Raw genomic sequence first — 17938 nt, forward strand, 5'->3', positions numbered from 1 at the left:
CGATTTTAAAATTGCGAATGACCGTTAGGTTTTACAGAATGCTTTTTCTGCGTCTGTGGCTGTCACACGCTTTCCCCTTGCACCTGTGCGTGTGGGTTCCACATTCAGAGGCTTTCTGAACCACAGCTGGGTTCCTGGGATTAAGCCTTTCACGGGTGTTGGTTTTGTTTGGTGAGATGCGATTTGATGCCTTAATTAGGGTTTTCCCATCTGGATTCATAGGTGAAAGTGGCCTATGCATTTATGTATGTTTTGTATTGTCCTTGTCTGATTTTCATAGCAAGGTTTGCAGAAGTGAATTGGGCAGCCGTCTCTGTTCTGGGTTCTCTGAGTCAGCTTGTCTGGGGTGAGGTCCCTGGGAGTGACCTGGAAAAGCATCTGGGCCATGCTTGTGTTTGCTGCTCCCATTCCTGTAATGATTACGGCTTAGTTTTCTGTTTCTTCTTGTGTTGACTTTGGTAATTTCTGCTTTCCTAGGAAATTATCTATTGCATATGTTTTCAAAGTTGTTGGAATAAAATTGTTCGTTATATTCTCTTGTGACTTTTTTATCTCAAATGTATTTGTAGTGATAGCCCTTTGTTTGATTCCTGTAGTGTTCCTGTCTTTTCCTTTTTCCTTTTTTTTTCAATCAAAAGAATTTTTTAATGGAGGTACGGGGGATTGAACCTAGGACCTTGTGCATGCTAGGCATATGCTTTGCCACTGAGCTACACCCTCCCCCCAGCCCCCGCTTTGGTTTCTCTTCCCAGACATTTGTCTGTTATTATCTGTTTAAAAGAACCAGTTTTGTTATTTTGTTTACTTTTTCTTTGATTTCTATTCCATTAACGTCTTTATTATTTCCTTATTCTTGCAAATATTTACTTTAAAATATCTTCGACTCATGAATTGTTTTTGAAGTTTTTCGAATTATTTTCATTTTCATTTAATTTTTATTAGCAAAAATGCATTTGATTTTGTTTTCAGTAATAAAAAAAATAGTAATACAGAAGAGTAATAATTTCTCTTCTATAGGCATCCCCAATGGACTTTAAAAATGATTTGTATCGGAACACCATTGATTTGATCTGGCCCATGTTTGTTTATTTTGCCAAGTGAGAACACAACGTGAAAACGGCCCGTTACAGCGCCTCTACGCGTAGGCACGCGTTGCAGGGCGGAGCTCTAGGACTCATCCACCCTGTGTAACCAAGACTTCATGCTCGTTCAAGAGCAGTTTCCCTCTTCTGCCTCCCCAGCTCCTGGTGACCACAGTTCTGCTCTCTGATTCTGGGAGTTTGACTATTTGAGATACCTCCTGTAAGTGCAGTCGTGTAGTATTTGTCCTTCTGCGATCGGTTTATTTCACGGAGCATGAAGTCTTCATGGTTCATCCGTGTTGTTGCATGTTGAAGGATTTCCTTCTTTTTTTTGAGGCCACACAATGTCGCATTGTATCATAAGCCAGATTTTCTTTATGCACCCCTCTGTCGGTGGGCCTTCACTTGGCCCCACCCCTTGGACGCTGTGACTAGCACTGCAGTGGCTGCTGGGCGCTGATGTTTCTCGGAGGTCCTGATTTCACTTCTTTTGCACAAACACCTAGAAGTGGGATTGCTGGATCACATGGCAGTTCCATTTTTAAGTTTTTGAGGAGCCTCCATACGGGTTTCCACAGTGGCCACACTGTCTTGCATCCCCACCCGTGGTGCGCGAGGGGGCCCTTCTCCCCACGTCCTCGCCAGCACCGGCTGTCTCTGCTCTTCTCGATGAAGCTGTTCTGCCCAGCGTGAGGTGACGCCTCGCTGTGGTTCTGACTCCTCTCTGCCTGATGGTTAGAGATGTGAGCACCTTTTCCTGTATCTGCGGGCTGGCTGCATGTCTTCTCTGCAGACATATCTACTCAAGTCTTTAGCCTGTTTTTAATTGGGTTATTGGGCTTTTTGCTTTTGAATTGCGGGAGGTCCTTATATATATTGGAAACTAACCTTATCTGATGTACGATTTGCAAATATTTTCTCCCATTCCGTAGGTGGCCTTTTTTTCTTAATGAAAGTATAGTTGATTTACACTGTTGTGTTAGTTTCAGGTGCACAGCATTGTGATTCAGGCGTGTGTGTATATATATTCTTTTTCATTTAGGTTGTTACAAGATATTGAATATAGTTCCCTGTGCTGTCCAGTAGGTCCTTGTTGTTTATCTGTTTCACATAGAGTCGTTTGTATCTGCTAATCCCAGACTCCTAATTTCTCCCGCTGACCTCCTGCCCTCAGGAGGCAGTGCTCGGCTCGCCTTGCCTGCCCACCTCCCCACATCGTTACATTACTGTTTTCTCTGTCAGCGCTTAAACCAGACACGGATGCTGGTGTCTCCCGTTCTCAAATACCACAGGTAGCTTGCTGGCTGTTTGCAGTCACAGCCGCTCTGTTACCTAGTTCTGAGGGAGGAGATGCGAACAGTGCGCTTACTAGGGTCCTTTACCAGTGGTTGTGGCCGGGGTGGTCCTTCCTCTGAGGGTTGGTGGGGGATGCGCCCCAATAGGTTATCGATCTGTATCTAATTTCCCAGCCTGATGTGGGTGGGTTAACAGGTTGTGACTGTCCTTGTGAGCATCCGATGTCCCCCCATGCAGGGAGTAGTGGACTCGGCCTCCCTGGGTGACGGTCCCAGTGTAACTCTTGGTCTCTGTCTTGGCAGCCAGGAGCCCCTCTCCTTGGCCAGCTTTACCATGGCTGGCCTGGCTCCAGACCTGCAGCCCATCCTCTTCTGGATGTCCAACTCGGTGGAGCTGCTGTACTTCATCCAGCAGAAGTGTCCCCTCTACATGCAGAGCTTGGAGGAGGAGCTGGATGTCACAGGTATGGCTGTGCTGCTGTTCCCAGGTGGGCGAGTGGGTGTCACCTGGCTGTCTCAGGTCGCGCTGGCCCCCAGAACAGAGGTGGGTTTGTGTCGGGGGCTTCCTCCAAGAGGGAGGTGACGTGGGGGTTGGCTAACTCGGCACCTCTCATCCCTGGCACTGTGTGTCCCCGTGACTTCACGCAGCCCCACTTTGTTCCTCCTGGGGAGGCCCAGGGGATGCAGGTCACTCACCAAGCACCAGGAGAAAGAGTGCAGTGCGCCAGCCCCAGGCCAGCGTCCCTTACAAGGAACACATCGCCAGTGAGAGCTATGAGGCTGTGTGATGCGTGTTGACTTCAGAGACTAAAACCTGGGAAAGAGTGTTGTAGGGTTTATGAAATGCAGCATAAAGTGCTGAAGACACTAAGTGAGAGAGTGAGTGACTGGGCCGTCTGGGAGGGCTTCGTGGAGAAGGTTGTGTTTGGCTGGCCGAACGGGACTTCAGCTGGCGTGTGTCTGATAAGGGTGGCGGGAGCCGTTGGGGATCCTGGAACGGGGCTGGGAGGGGCAGCAGGGCCGATCTGCAGCAGGACCTGGATGTGACAGCCGTGCTCCCTGGGGCTGGGTTTCACCCCAGCAGCATTGCTCAGCCGCCGTGAAAACGAAGCCGCTCGCTGCCCTCCCTCCTGTTCCCGGCCTCGCCAGAGCCGGGGGACTCCTGAGGTGGCGCTGCAGTGGGAGGCAGGGCGGGGTCTGCCCAGCATCTCTGAGGGCTCAGCTGTGTCTCCCGGGAGGTGGTCCATGCTGGGCCCTGCTCGGCCCCTGATGCCAGCGGGCTAGGTTTCCTGAGAGGAGGGGCTCTTGGTGGCTGACGGTGAGGGGTGGTCTGCACGGGGCAGACTGTCCCGCTCTGTGCTCAGCCGGCCGCTGGGAGCCAGCCGTGGAGGCGGGTTGGTGGGTCGGGACCTGGGATGTCCCTGGGGAGCCTGGGCTGGGGGAGGCAGGGCGTGGGGCCTGTCTACTTTGCTCACATCAGTGGTGGCCTTTTTTACGCGCTGCCTCCCTGTGAGGTGGGCAGCAGACACTGTGTTGGGCTCCCAGGGCCCGGGAGCCTGGGCGTCCGTGGATCTGTGGAGAGAAGCACTGGCCACTCACCCCAGGCCCGCTGGCCTGTCGCTCTGTCCTGTGCCCCCCGGGGGACACTGTGAACACCGCCCATTAGACTCCTGGGGTGGGGCAGCTGCTCTCTGTCCCCAGGCCTAGATCGGAAGCAGACTGGCACGTGCCTTTTCCCTTGGACGTATCATAACGGCCCCACCTCCTCAGGTCTCTGCTGCCAGGACCCCGCGCTCCGTCCAGCAGCCTGGGCCTGCCCTGCGCTTGGCCCTGCTGGACCGCAGCGCCTGCAGCTCAGCTCTCCCTTCCTTGCAAGGCCTCTGGTCACCTCTCTCTCCGCCCCAGCCAGGCTCCTGGGGTGGGGTGGGGTTCCAGCCGCCCAGGGCCCAGGCCGCAGCCGCCCAGCAGGTTGAGTGGGGGTGGACTCCTCTGCACGCAGCATCGGCCAGCGAGCGCCCGGGCCTCTGGCTTGTCCTTCTGTGTGGGATGCCAGGGGCCGGGGTGTTGGAGGGAGACTCGCCCATTCTGGCTCCAGAGAAAGCCAGCTGGGAGAACCCCACCCCCACCCCAGCCCTGTTCTGACTTTGGTCCCAGTGTTCACAGCCAAGTCCTCCGACGCCCCTTCTCGTCTGGCGTGTTTCTGGCGTGTTTCAGGCGCTGTGTTGAGTTGAGAGCCTGCAGTCCTGGAGTTAGTCCTTCATGGGGACCCTGAGTCTGGCTGATTTTCATGAAAACCTGCTGGGGGGCTCTGCGTCCTTCCTCTTGCCTCTGCTCTTGGGAAGAAGTGATTTTTGGTCTGAGGCCCGGATGTCCTGTAGCCCAGTTGGTGCTGGGAGGGTGAGCGTGTGGACGGCCGGGGTCCCGCCTCCGCTTGCCCTGGGGACCATGTGGGCCGGGGAAGCCACCGCGAGGTCTGACAGTCTCAAAGACGATGTCCTGGGGTCGCAGGCTCTGGAGAGCTCAGAGGAACAGCAGCACCACAGAGGGCGAAGGAGGGCTGCAGGCGGCCTGCTGGCCTGGCCTCCCGACCTTCAGCAGGAAGTATCTGTGAGAAGAATTCTAAAAACAGAGATGTCATGTCCTGAAAGCTGGGAAAATAGCCTTTTCTTTCCCTAAACACCCCCCCCCTTTTTTTTTGTCCAAAGCTGTTATCCAGGAGGCCCTTTTGAACAGGCAGATAGAAGATCAGCCCAGGGCCGGCTGCGGATGGGGGTGATGTTTAATTTATTCACTTAAAATTCTCCTGTGAGACTTTGAGGCTCGGTCTCAATGCCTGCAGATGTGTGTGTTTGGGAAGGGTCCTCAGGTGCCCAGAGGAGGGCCTCAGGCCTGGGCCGAGGGAGGGAGGTTCAGAAAGGCTCGTAGGCTGTCACTCAGCGGAGCCCACCCCGCAGCTGGGAGTGACTCTGCTGGGAGCCTGCCCCGTGGCTGTGCTCCATGGGTCCCCTCCTCCCACCAGAGCCCCGCTCCCACACGAGGGGTGTAGGGCGGCCTTCTCAGACAAGCTGGCGGACAGGGGGCCTGCAGTCAGTGCCTGCACCCTTTGCAGGGGCCCCGCTGCGGTGAGAGGGTTTGGAGCTGGGTTTCTCGGCCTGCGTTCCCACTGGCTGTGATTGGCTGTGAAATACATGGGGTCTGCGTGCGTTCCAGTCAGCAGAGGGGCCAGCCTGGTGTGTTTCTGTAGGCCTGGAACTTTCTGGAAGAAAGGAGCATTGCAGCTGACCGGGCAACAGCCAGCCCTGTTAAGACCCTCCTGCTCCCCCAGACCTGGGGCCCTCAAGAAGCTCGATTTGCTTCTTCCCCAGAGCCCGGTGAGGACGCCGGGAGCAACCAGACCCCGCCAGGACCCTACGCGAGACCTGCAGGCCAGCTCTGGGGAGGCCCTGCAGGCCGCTGGCTTCCTGGTCAGGTGGTTTACTGGGGCGTGATCCCTGGGGCTCAGGGAGCCCCGAGCCCTTGATGGCACGTCCTGACGTCTGCAGGGTGGGTCTCTGAGGAACTGGCACACCGTTTCCTTCCTGTTTACCTGGCAGCAGGGCAGCCTGGTCCTGTGCTTCTGGGAGGCCCAGCTTAGCACTCAGAGCGATTCTCGCCTCCCCCAACCCCGGGCCTGAGGGAGATTCCCAGGTGCAGGGCTGCCCTGTGGAGCAGATGGGCAGTGAGGGGGAGTCCCTGCTGGTGGACTGGGCCCGTCCACACTGGACGCACAAGGCCAGGGCTGCAGCCTTTGGTCCCTGTGAAGAGCAACAAGGAGCTGAGAGAGTGGGGGACAGCGGCAGGCGTCTGCATCCGGCCCCGTCCCCTAGTCGCCGGCAGGACCCCAGCCCTGTGGACCTCATGCCTCCCCGCGTTCTGGAAGGCCCCTTGGGGTGCCTACCCCTGCGCTGGTCCTGGCGACCCTGTTGCTAGTCTGGCCTCCCAGCTCTACAGGAGCCCCTCCTGGAGGGAAGGTCTGCTCACGCCCCCGGTCCCGGCTGCAGCCACGCCCCCGGCTGCTGCCCAGCCTGGGAGGCCGCCCCCTGGCCTGCTGTCTCAAGTGCCCCCCAGAGCAGCCCCTTGAGAGTCCGGGGTCTCCACCCTGTGCCTGAGACACGGCAGCATCTCCCCTGCAGTGTTCTGGGGCGCTCGGGGGGACACAGACGTGGACCATTGGGCTTCTCTTCTTGGGAAACGTCATGATTCTACTGACTGATGGTCTCTTTAGGTGCTCTGACCAGCGTCCTGAGTGAGAAGTGGCTTGCAGGGAGTTAGGTCAGGATCTGCTGTTTCTGAGGCATTTGGTTCTGACAGAAAACATATCAGCATCTACCAGCTAATGACCTTCTAATGCCCTTGGTATCAGTTTGGTGCCGATGGGCCTGGAAGCGCAGTGCTGGGGTCCCGGCCACCCTGGCCAGCACCTCAGGGCCCCAGGGCCCCTGGGAGAGGTGTGGCAGGTGGGATTGGGATCAGGTCGGGCTGCTCTGTGGCTCTGGCTTATCAGGTTTTCCAAACCCAAGGGGAGGGCGCTGGGTGAGCGCACTCAGGAGGCGTCGGGGCAACTGTGGAAGTTGCTGCGGTTCTGGAAGCGTCTTGCACGTGTCCTAAGGTCCGGCCACCCCCATGCGGTGACGGTGCTGCATCTCCCCACAGGCTCGAAGGAGTCCCTGTTCTCCTGCACCCTCACGGCCAGCGAGGAGGCCATGGCGGTGCTGGAGGAGGTCATCCTGTACGCCTTCCAGCAGTGCGTGTACTACGTCTCGAAGGTACGGCCTCGCGGGGCCCCGGGGAGGAGCGGGGGGATCTGAGCTTCTGCCCACTTGAACCCTGGCCTTGGCCCCCTCCCTCCCCCGCTGTTACTCTTGTCCCGTGAACCCCCTCAGGGCCGGCGGGGTGGGAGAGACGGAGGCAGCTGCTCCGGGGAAACGATCTGGAAGGCGGGTGGGCTTGCTGGCGGCTCCTCCCCACTGCTCACACGGGCTGGGCAGCGCACGGCTGGCTGGTCATCCTGCCCGCTGGCGTCTGGGATCTCAGGACTCAGGGCTGAGCAGCGGTCAGGCCTGGATTACAGGCCTCAGCTTTCTCCTCTCTGAGCCTTGGTTTCCCTGGACGATGATAGGGTCTGTGTCTTTGGCCCAGCAGGTTGAGGGTCATTGGATGGTGTGTGGTGGCCCACCCTCCACCCCTCTGTCCAGTAAAACCCTCTGATAAACCAAGAAGGGGGCAGAGCTCCTGCCCCTGAAGACCCCCAGGGTGTCGTCCCGCCCCTCTGCTGGGGTGGCTGCAGCCTCGTGTCATTTGCACCTTCACCAAGAGTGTTACTGAGCCCCTGCCCTGCCCGCAGGCACTTGTTGGGGGCCCGTCACTCACTGCCCGCGCGGGTCGCTGCAGCCTGTTGGACGCATGCGTGGTCTGGCCGAGGCAGGGGCTTGACAGGTCAGGCCCGGGGCCACTGCTGACGGTGGCCGGTGTTCTCTTGTCCCCAGTCCCTGTACGTCTGCCTCCCGGCCCTGCTCGAATGCCCCCCGTTCCAGACGGAGCGCCGGGAGGGCTGGTGCCCGGCCCCCCAGCTGCCCGAGGAGCTGCGCCGCGTCGTGTCGGTCTACCAGGCTGCTCTGGACCTGCTGCGGCAGCTGCAGGTGCACCCTGAGATCGCCGCCCAGGTGCTGGCCTACCTCTTCTTCTTCTCCAGCACGCTGCTCCTCAACCAGCTGCTGGACAGGGGTGAGGACCTGGGGACCCTGTTCCTGCAGGGGCGCCGGCTCCCAGGCACAGCTCTGCCACGGTCAGGGCACCTGTCCTTGTCTGCACGGGGCCCTTGGGCCTGTCCTGGATCATTTTATCCCCACCTGGCCCACGACCCCCGTGACAGAGGAGGGAAAAGGCTCAGGGAAGTGATGTGACCTTTGACCCTGCCTCACTGCCACCCAGATCGCCCCCATCGCCCTGCCAGGGTTCAGGGCACCAGTTACTTTTGGCCAAGGCCCAGCTGGGGCATGGGGCAGGGAGAGCAGGCAGCCCACAGCACATGGGAAGGGCTGGACCATGGCCCTTTGACCTCGGGGTTGAGCAGCTGCCCTGCCATCTTCCCTCCGGCCTCCTGTGCCCACCCACCCTCACCCCTACCCAGAGAGGGGTCCAGAAGCAGGTAATTGCCTTGGAAACGTACCAGGTTTCCCACTTGTCCAGAGGCTTGGAGTGAGGGCCTGGCTCCGCTGGGGGTGGGTGGGCAGTGCACCTTCTCTGTGAGGGCAGCCTGGGCATCACCCTCCCCTCCCCTCCACCAGGCCCCTCTCTGAGCTGCTTCCACTGGCCCAGAGGTGTCCAGGCCTGTGCCCGCCTGCAGCAGCTCCTGGACTGGACGAGGGGTGCTGGCTTCGGGGAGGCCGGCGAGCACTTCTTCCGGAAGCTCTCCTGCTCCCTCAACCTGCTGGCCACTCCCAGTGCCCAGCTCATCCAGGTGGGAGTGGTGCAGAGGGTGGGGCCCCCAAGTGCAGCAGGGGTGGGGCTCTGGGGTCAGCGGCTTACGGACCAAGTTGGGCTCTGAGAACTCGTGGTTGGTCCTGTCCAAGGCTGGTCCAACCTGCCAGCAGGGTGACGGCCTGAAGGATGTCTGTGCCTCGTCCCTGACCTATGACTGTGGCACGAGGGCTCTGCTGCTGTGATGGAGGTGAACACCGAGGTGATCACCCCGGCACCTGTGGGCCCCCATCTAAGCACACGAGTCCTTAAAACTTGTGTTTTAAGAGGGAGATGGAAGAGCAGTTCAGAGAGACAGGACCTAGGGAAGCAGAAGTGGAGGAGGGGCCCCCAGGAGTCAGGATGGGACAGCCCTCAGCCAAAGGCCAGCACAGAAATGGGACCTCCATCGTACGACAGCCTGGAAATGGATCCTGCCCTGGATCCACCAGAAGGGACACAGCCCTGCGACCCCTCGATTTTAGCCCAGCACAACCCGTGCTGGACTTCTGGCCCCAGAACTGAGAGCTGTACACTTGCGTTGCTCCTACCGCCACGTCCGTGGTCCTGTTACAACCACCACGGCAGTAGGAAACAACGCGCCCGCTCCCCCGCCTCGCTCCCCTGCGCCCTGACGCAGCTGCCACAGCTGACCAGTGGGTCCTGCCCAACCAGTCCGTTTCCTGCCCAGCGGCCTGAGCCGCCCAGGGTGGTGGGCGTGTCTGCGGGGCAGCACGGGGGTCCAGCTTCCCGGCCCCGGGAGGTCCACGTTTGAACGGCGAGGGGAACACAGCTGCTCTGCACACCTCTGGGCCTGGTCTGAGCGCAGTGGCGACAACGTGTCCACTGAGCATGGGGCGCGATGGGGCCCACGGGCATTGCTGCCTGCGCTCTGCTTTCGTCCTGGGCCAAGGCACAAGTGTGTGCATTGGGTGAGCAGTTCCTGAGCTCTGCGCTTCGGGTAAGTGTAGGTCTCTTTGCCGATTGCACTTGGATACAGAGCGTGCAGGGCAAGGAGGACGCGGTGGCAGTGACGTCTTGGTTGCGCCACCCTCCTGGCACAGCCCAGGTCTCATCCCGAAGGAGGGGCGTCCAGCAGCCAAGTGCCTGTGCGTGTGGGAGCCCCAGAGCTCTCACCCGGCCAGGCCCAGACCTGTACCCTCCAAGCAGGTGTGACTGACCGGGCAGAGCTGGCGGTCAGTGACAGCCTGGGGGACCGGAGGATGTGGACGCTGGGCTTTCACAGCAAACTAGCCAGGCCAGGGTGACCTCGCGGCCAGGACGGCAAGCTCCTGCTCAGGGGGGCGCTGCCACGCAGACGTCCAGGTCCTGCTCCAGAGTGGGAGTGGACAGCTCCCAGTATGTGTGTGAGGGAGGCGGGGAGTGAGGCTGGAGGAGACAGAGCAGGGCGGGAAACCTCGTCTGTAAAGGGCCAGGTCGTGGCTGCTTTACACTTCGGTTTCCATACCAGAAGCTTTCTTGTTTGTTTTTACGTCCTTTAAAAATGTGAAAACCATTCTTAGCTTGAGGCCTCTATAAAAACAGGCCTCCACCCATAGTTTGCTGCCTTCAAAACAGACTATTCAGGAAAAAGAAGCTTGAAAAAAACCATTTATGTCCTCATAAAGGTGAGAGAAGGTAGAGTGTCCGTAAGGTAACAGCAGGAGGCTATAAATAAGAGAACCAAAGGAACCTTGGGAGTTAACACTGCGGCAGTGGAGATGAGAAGCTCCCCAGCAGGGCCGGAAAGTAAAGCCAGGGAAGCGCCCAGAAAGCCAGAGATGCCAAGACGGACACGGGGTCCTGCCGGGTGGCTTCAGCACTGTCGGGGCTGGAGAGACCATAGATGTGGGCGAAGGAACCCGGAAACCAAAAGCACCTCCAGGCAGACGAAGCCGTCTTGCACTGGTGTGTGTTTGGGGTGAGGAGGGGGCCGCTGCTGGGGCCCCCGCTGCCCCTCCCCCACGTAGCCCAGGACACTCAGGGTCCCTTCCGGCAGACGCTCAGTAACCACCGCCCAGGCATCTTGATGTTGGCGCTTAGAATCACGTGGGGGAGCAAGAGAGGAAAGAAGAAAGCAGGGAATTAAAGGGCCCATCCCTGACACCCCTGTGTCCAGGCAGCAGGAGGCCAGAGGGATCAGAGCAAACATGGGTGAAGACAAACCAGCGCGGCCCCAGCCGAGCATCCAGTGGGAGAGCGCGCGGCGGCTGAGCCGCCCCGAGGCCTGGCTCCGGGACGTCAGAGAGACCTCTGAGCTTCCTGAGGGGAATGAGGCTGCCGGTCCCGGAGGTCAGCGATCGGGGTGGTTTCTGACTTCTTGAGAGCAACTTGGGGAGCTGGAGGGCCCCGGAGCTGACCTCCAGCCTGCAGTCCTGCAGCCCAGGCCCTGGCGCTGGGACAGTGGCCTGCACATGGGCCGCCAGCCGGGCCCCCACGTGCCTCCAGCACTCGTGTCTTCCGGGAGCTCCTAGAGCATCCGCTCACAGAACCGCCGGGACGCGGGGAGAGAGCAGTGGGCAGGGCTTCCAGAGAACAAGAAGGGTGGAGACCCACAGCATAGGGATAGGGGTGCGCCTTCTGCCTGCGCTCTGCCTCTGCCGTCCGGCTAACCTCAGGGAGCTCTCCTGTCCCCAGCACATAAGCCAGGCCCCCGGGGCTCTTAGTGGCATAGTTCTGCCTTCACGCGTGTCTTGGGCCTGCTTGGTTCCACAGTACAAGGCGGGAGCCCGGGTTCATCCCCCTCGTCTCCCAGTAGCCTTTTCCGTCGTTTCTCAGCCCTGAGAGGTGATGTGGTTGATGAGGGTTTGCTCAGTGGACAAGGCACTTGTCCTGGGAGCGGCCACCCTGACCCTGGCTCTCTCCCCGGACGCCCACGAGGCAGCAGGGTGAGCTGCTCACGCTGGGGGGCGGGGGCCGCTGCACCGGGCCTGGACCCTCCCACCCCCCCACTGACCTCACTGTCCCGCACGGATGCTGGGGGCTCTGTGTGCCAGGCAGGGAGTCCTCTGCTGCTTCCCTCAGAGAGCTCAGAAGGCAGGCCATCCCTGGGGCGGGGCCGTGCCTTCTGGGCCTTTGAGCAGTTCCTTCTTGTCACCCAGATGAGCTGGGCCAACCTGCGGGCTGCCTTCCCCTCCCTGAGCCCTGCGCAGCTGCACCGGCTGCTGACTCAGTACCAGCTGGCCTCGGCCATGGGCCCCATGAGTGCCTGGGAGCCAGGCGCCCAGGACAGCCCTGAAGCCTTCAAGTCTGGTGAGGCTTCTCCCTGCGGGGGTGGGGAACTTGGGCGTGGACCATGGGCTCCCTGACCCCCAGCTGTGGAGGCCCCCGGGTGGGGGACAGGGCAGGACACCCAAGGAAGAAGATAGCCTGGGGGGAGGCTCCCTTTGTCCCCTCAGCTCTGGGCTCAGGTCCAAGGCCCCTGCTGCCCCTCCTGGGGCCTCCCCCAGTGTCCGGCTACCAGGGAGAGAGCGGGGTATCTACACTGGGCACCACTGCACAGCCCGACAGGAAACACTGCTGAGCAGGCTTGACCCTTGTGTCCACACACATGTACGTGTTTTATAAATCAGACATGCCTCTCCTCGTTAGCATTATGTATATTGTAACATGAACAAAATAGAAAATCAAGGATGGGGGAAGATCTAGAGAGAAGTAGGGCTTCGAATGCCTTCTTCCCACCCTGGTGACCTAGGGGCCTGTATCACAGACACTGTCCCCCTCCCCCATCTACTGGCTCATTTCCGAGGCCTGCTGCGGGGCAGGTGCTGTGCTGGGAGCTGAGAATGCCATGCGGGCTCCTGCCTTCCCCCCGGTCTCGGAGGTGCCCGAGTCCTAGTGCAGAGGCCAGCATGTGAGCAGGCCGTGTCCACCCCGGGTGACACGTGTGGGATGTAGGCAGTGTGGCCATGGGAGCCCCGGGGGGAGCAGGCATTGTCTTGGGGCACAGGCGGTGGGCTGAGCGAGCTGGGTTTCCCGCGGGGGGTAGGGGGACCCCAGGGCCGCAGGTGGGGTTGGGGTGGGGTAGGAGTTCTGAACTAGGAGCTGGGGTTTTATCCCAGAAGTGGTCACTGGGATTGAGGAGGGACGAGAGTGCAGTGTGGGCTGGTCACCCCAGCCCAGATCCCCTCCCCGGTTCCCGCAGCAGGGGTGGTCAGGCAGGGGTGGTCAGGCAGCCCCTTCCCGGCCCGGCCGGTCATGCTGTCCTCGCCCTCACAGAGGAGGTCCTGGAGTCCTATGAAAACCCGCCACCCATCGTTTTGCCGAGCGAGGGCTTCCAGGTGGACCTGGAAGCGGACTGCCTGGATGACAGCATCTACCAGCACCTCCTGTACATCCGCCACTTCCTGTGGAGCCTGCGGAGCAAGCCCAGCCCGGGCGGGGGGCCCACCCAGCCAGCGTGCCCCGAGGTACCCGGGGGGTGGCCACGCCCGGCTGCTGCTCCATGGCCCCTGGGGTTCACGGTGCCCCGGTTGCCGGCCCCTCTGTCGGGCAGCTCCGTACTGAGTTCCCTCTCCCTCTCTCTCCAGGGCCCGCGTCTCACCAGCCCTGAGGGCCTCCCAGAGGCCCAGAGCTGCCCCCTGGCTTCCAGGGACCCTGGCAGGGGAGCCCGAGAGGCCGGCCCGGAGCGCCCTCTTCCTTCCGCGGGGGCTCCCTGGGCTCAGGGCCCTCCAGGAAGGCAGCCCAGCCGTGCGAGCCGGGGGGGCGCTCAGGCCGGGCCCCTGCACGGGGACTCCTCGTGCCTGCTCACGCCCCCCAGCACCCCTCTCGGCCCCGAGCCCGCTGTGCCCGACCGGCCAGCGCCCAGCAGTGCCTGCGGGGAAGCGCTCTTGGAAGGGAGAAGGAATGGGCCGAGCGGCCCCTGGGGCACAGCTCCGGAAGGTAAGCCCTGGCCCTGCTGGACCTGGGTGGGTTCCTTGGGCGCTTTCCACCGCGGGGTCCTGGCGGCACTTCCGGCTTGGGCCGTCAGTGTCTGCCCACGAGCGCCCGCCGCCCTGGACACGGAACAGGCTCCGGGGCCAGACAGGGCAGTCTGGCTGGAGGCACGAGCCACCGGCCGCTTACCGCGCTGTGCTTTTCTGGCCCATCCAGGAGACTGTGCAGCCCCGGCCGCCGAGCCCCCTCCAGCCCCCTCCAGCCGCAGCTCCAGCACAGACGACTTCTGCTACATGTTCGTGGTGGAGCTGGAGCGAGGCCCTTCTGGGCTGGGCATGGGCCTGATCGACGGGATGGTGAGAGGCCCGGCCCCGCCACTCCCTGCAGCCTCTTGCGTTCCTCCTCTTTACCAAAGACGGGTCCACAGCTGGTGTTGCCATGGGTGGGTGGGCAGGCGGGGGAGGCCTGTGGCAGTGGGGACCAGGAACTTGGCAGGGGCACCTTTGGGATTTGAGAGAAGGGGACAGGGCCTGTGTGGCAGCGGCCTCCCCCGGCCTGCTCCACCGCCTGCGTCCTCGGCTCTCGGGCTGGCTGCCCTGGCAGGCGGGGACAGTGGTGGTGCCCTGTGCTGTCCCTGCGGACACACTGATGACATACGGTGAGCCCAGGCCTGGCCTCGCGGCCAAGGGAGGGGCTGAGGCGGCTCTTCCTGGGGGACACCCAAGAGTGAGGGGCCCACAGAGCCCTGGACCTCTGCTTCTCCCTCAGCACACGCCACTGGGTGCCCCCGGGCTCTACATCCAGACCCTGCTCCCCGGTAGCCCTGCAGCGGCCGACGGGCGGCTGTCGCTGGGAGACCGCATCCTGGAGGTGAATGGAAGCAGCCTGGTGGGCATCAGCTACCTGAGGTACCTCCCCCTCCCCCGAGGGACCTCCCTCTGAAGTGCCCCCCACAACACCCCAGCCCTGGTGGGGCCAGGTCGGCCCTGGAGACAGGCTGGGTTTCGCCCCCTGACCCAGCGGGCGGGTCCTGTCACCCCTATTCTATAGGTGAGCAGGTGGAGGCACAGCCGTCCAGCCTGCTTCCCTGTGGCCACCTCCCGCCCTTCCATCCCCTCATCGGTCCTCTGACAACACACCAGCGCTGCCCGGGGCTCGGCACCTCGGGATGGGGTGGGCTCTGGAACGGACAGCCTGGGCAGGGCTCCATGATCCCGAAGCCCTGTCACGGCTCGGGGTGCTTAGGGGTGGGAGGTTGGGCTCTCCCGGGGCCCCTCTAGGAGGCTCTGCCTGCCCCTCAGCTGGACAGGCCTGACTCCTGACTGTGCCAGCTCCTCTGTGCCCCATCCCGTTGCTGTTTCAGAGCCGTGGATCTGATTCGACACGGGGGAAAGAAGATGCGGTTTCTGGTCGCCAAGTCTGATGTGGAAACAGCCAAGAAGATCCGCTTCCGCACGCCTCCCACCTAGGTGGGCTGCAAAGATGGCCCAGGCACCCACACCTGAGGGTCCCCAGGTCACGTCACCTCTGCCAGCTGTTTTGTGTGGTGGGTCACCTTTGGGACACTGGCTTCGGTCCTCACCCTGTAGATAATGTACATCTTGGTGTATATTTTATTTATATGACAGATAACACTGTTGTGATGTTTGTCAGAGCTTTTATGTTTGGAAATTTTAATGGAGAAGTATGCATTCAATAAAATATCTTTCATATTCTTAGAGGGCAGTGTGGCGTGGGGTCTGGGTGGGCACCGTGCAGGCTCCCCAGAGGGGCTTCCAGGGACTCCCCAGGACTGCTCCCCTCCCAGCCTGCTTGGGAGGGGCCCGGCGAGGATGCAGGGGTTGTTGGGGTGGCGGGATGGCTTTAACTAACTCCTTGTCTGCCCTCCACCCTGCCCAGAAACAGAGCAGCAGGGGATGCGCCAGGCAGCCCCTGGTCCCCCATGAAGGGGGCCAGAGCCGCCCGGCAGAGTGGTTCACTCCTGGTGATCCCACACTCAGCATGGTCCCAAAGAAAGGTCTAGACACCCCGAGGTTATAAAGTGAGAGTCTTAACCCACTCTGGGTGCCCAGGCCTCCTCCCCCTGGAGACCCTTGCCTCCTCCTGGTTTCCTCTGATCACTAACGGCGCGGCTTGGCCCTAATACCGGGCTGGCCGTTCCCAGGCTCTTAACCCTCTGGCTGGGCTGGTGTTCACTCCACCAGCGGCTGACTGTGCGCAGGGCCGAGCCAGGGCATGTGAGTGTCAAGGTGACAGCACGGCTGAGGCACGAGCTGGGTTCTGCAGCTTGTGGTCCATGTGCAGACGGCTCCCACGTCCTGCGCTCCGTGCAGGGAGCCCGAGGCTGGGCTCTTGGCCGGGGTTCTCCTTTTTGACAGGAACAGACTCTGGGGACGAGGAGGTCCTGGCCACTCAGCTGCAGACGGACTCCTCATGTGGAAAGGATCTCGTGGACCAGATTCAGCCCTCTGAAGTCCTGTCCCAGATGCGACCTGAGCACAGGGCCTGACTCAGCTCCACGCTGCCCCCTGGTGAGCACAGAGAGAGGTGCAGGTGCTTCAGGGGCCCTCCCTGTCGCGTTCTGTGTTAGGCACCTGTATCCCACCCGCCTCAAAGCAGTTCCCAAAACGCTGGATGAAATGTACTTTTACACACGTCATTTCAGTGCCCTCCTGAACCCCAAAGATTCTTAAAGCCCCAAACTGATATGAGGGCACAAGCTTAGGGAGCCTGGCGGCTGGTCCAAAGTCTGTCAAATTACACCCATCCCTTCGCCACTCCTCCGGGTGCAGCAGACAGAGCCCGGATCACCCTGCGGAGCCGCACGGGGGACCCCCGGCAGGCACTGCGGAGTTCCCTCCGGGCTGGAGCCCCAGGAACGGAGAGAACCCCAAGTTCACTTCTTGCACAGGCCACGCAGTGCCAAGCCCTCCAAGGGTTCTGCAGGGAAAAACACATTTCATCCTCACCACAGCCGTTTGACGTGGATACTGTTACTTTCTGCCATTTTTCAGATGAGGAAACTGGCACACAGGGAGGCTGATTTTCTACATCAGTCAGTCATCGTCACAATAATGCTCTTAAGGAAAAAGGTGTCAGAACCCCATGTCTGGAAACAGCATCCTTCATTCTCACTCAGCCTGACTCCAGGTGAGTCTCTCGGACCCGCAGGCCAGCCTGGCAAGTCCTCACCGCACGGGCAGCAGTGCAGGAGACCAGCCCAGCTTCGAAAGCACTTGCAGCCTCTGTCACTGCTGCTGACGCCCTATCGGACATGGGTAAGCACGCCCCCCCACGAGGAGGCCACACAGGGTGCGGGGATGAGCTACGATTCCAGACCCAGACTGGTAGTTAATCATCCATCACCTGGGAGGCGGCCAGGATTTGAACTCGGGTAGTTTGGACTCTCAGCCGCCACAAAAGTCCACCCTGCAAAGAAAACAGCGAGTATTTCTGGATTGACCGTGGCTCTGTGTGAAGCAGGGAAGAAAAGGGTCCTCTCAAAATCCATATTCTCAAAGTAGTTCTTACGCACACTTGGGTCCCAGACTTGCTCTATCTGGACGACCTGAAATTACTGAAAGCTGAGCATGAATCGGCATCTGGCAAAAGCAGTAGAGCATTTTCCCTGGATGTCATCCTCAAGCCCGGCCTCCCGGGACACAAGTCGGGAGGGCCACGCAGGGTTGGGCGGGCCTGGCCCGGGAGGCGCGGGCGGGGCTGTCAGGGGCTGCCCCATCCTGGGAGGCTCGGCAGTCCTTCAGCGTGCCCCGCACTAGCGGCCTGAGGCGCTGCTCCTTGTGCCCCACCCTGAGGCCTGGACACCAGGCAGAGGCGGCCCGGCCTCCTTCAGCCTGGGCGTCGTTAGGGTGTCGGAGGGACCAAGTCGGCCCCATGGGCAGCGGGGCGGAGCGGAGCCAGAGCCCGGAGGCGTGACTACGAGATGGGCGTGGCTTGCTCAGAGGGCGGTGGGGCGGAGCCTGCGAGGGGCGTGGCCGGAGCCGGGCTGGCGCTCGCGGAGCAGCAGCACCACCTGGTGGCCCGGCCCTCCACGTGTCGGGCGGAGAACCTTGGAGGTTGGTCTGCAAGGGGGAAGCTGACTTGAATGAAACAGTGGTAGAAAGCGCGGAGGCTGGAGCTCTTCTTGCCCCACCACACTCAGCGTGTCTCCCACACTTGGGACCACAC

General features: G+C 60.9%; 1 protein-coding gene and 1 long non-coding RNA gene across 3 annotated transcripts in view; one reads left to right on the forward strand and one right to left on the reverse strand.

Moving 5' to 3' along the window:
• RADIL (Rap associating with DIL domain) overlaps positions 1–15468 on the forward strand; it is a 51536-nt gene extending 36068 nt beyond the window's left edge. For both annotated transcript variants that reach the window (XM_072943388.1, XM_072943389.1), the window contains exons 6-15: positions 2681–2841; positions 7070–7182; positions 7903–8140; positions 8704–8876; positions 11977–12127; positions 13094–13284; positions 13405–13756; positions 13967–14106; positions 14519–14658; positions 15114–15468. In XM_072943388.1, coding sequence (XP_072799489.1) covers positions 2681–2841; positions 7070–7182; positions 7903–8140; positions 8704–8876; positions 11977–12127; positions 13094–13284; positions 13405–13756; positions 13967–14106; positions 14519–14658; positions 15114–15219 — 1765 coding nt within the window. In that variant the 3' untranslated portion in view covers positions 15220–15468. The remainder of the gene's footprint in view (positions 1–2680; positions 2842–7069; positions 7183–7902; positions 8141–8703; positions 8877–11976; positions 12128–13093; positions 13285–13404; positions 13757–13966; positions 14107–14518; positions 14659–15113) is intronic.
• Positions 15394–16789, reverse strand: LOC140687179 (uncharacterized). The gene is made up of 2 exons (XR_012061344.1): positions 16720–16789; positions 15394–16278 (listed from the first exon to the last, which is right to left on the reverse strand). It is a non-coding gene; the product is annotated as an uncharacterized lncRNA (long non-coding RNA).
• Between the last annotated feature and the right edge of the window lie 1149 nt (positions 16790–17938).

This window comes from Vicugna pacos, chromosome 18 (genome assembly GCF_048564905.1).
Source record: "Vicugna pacos chromosome 18, VicPac4, whole genome shotgun sequence".
Lineage (NCBI taxonomy): Eukaryota > Metazoa > Chordata > Mammalia > Artiodactyla > Camelidae > Vicugna > Vicugna pacos.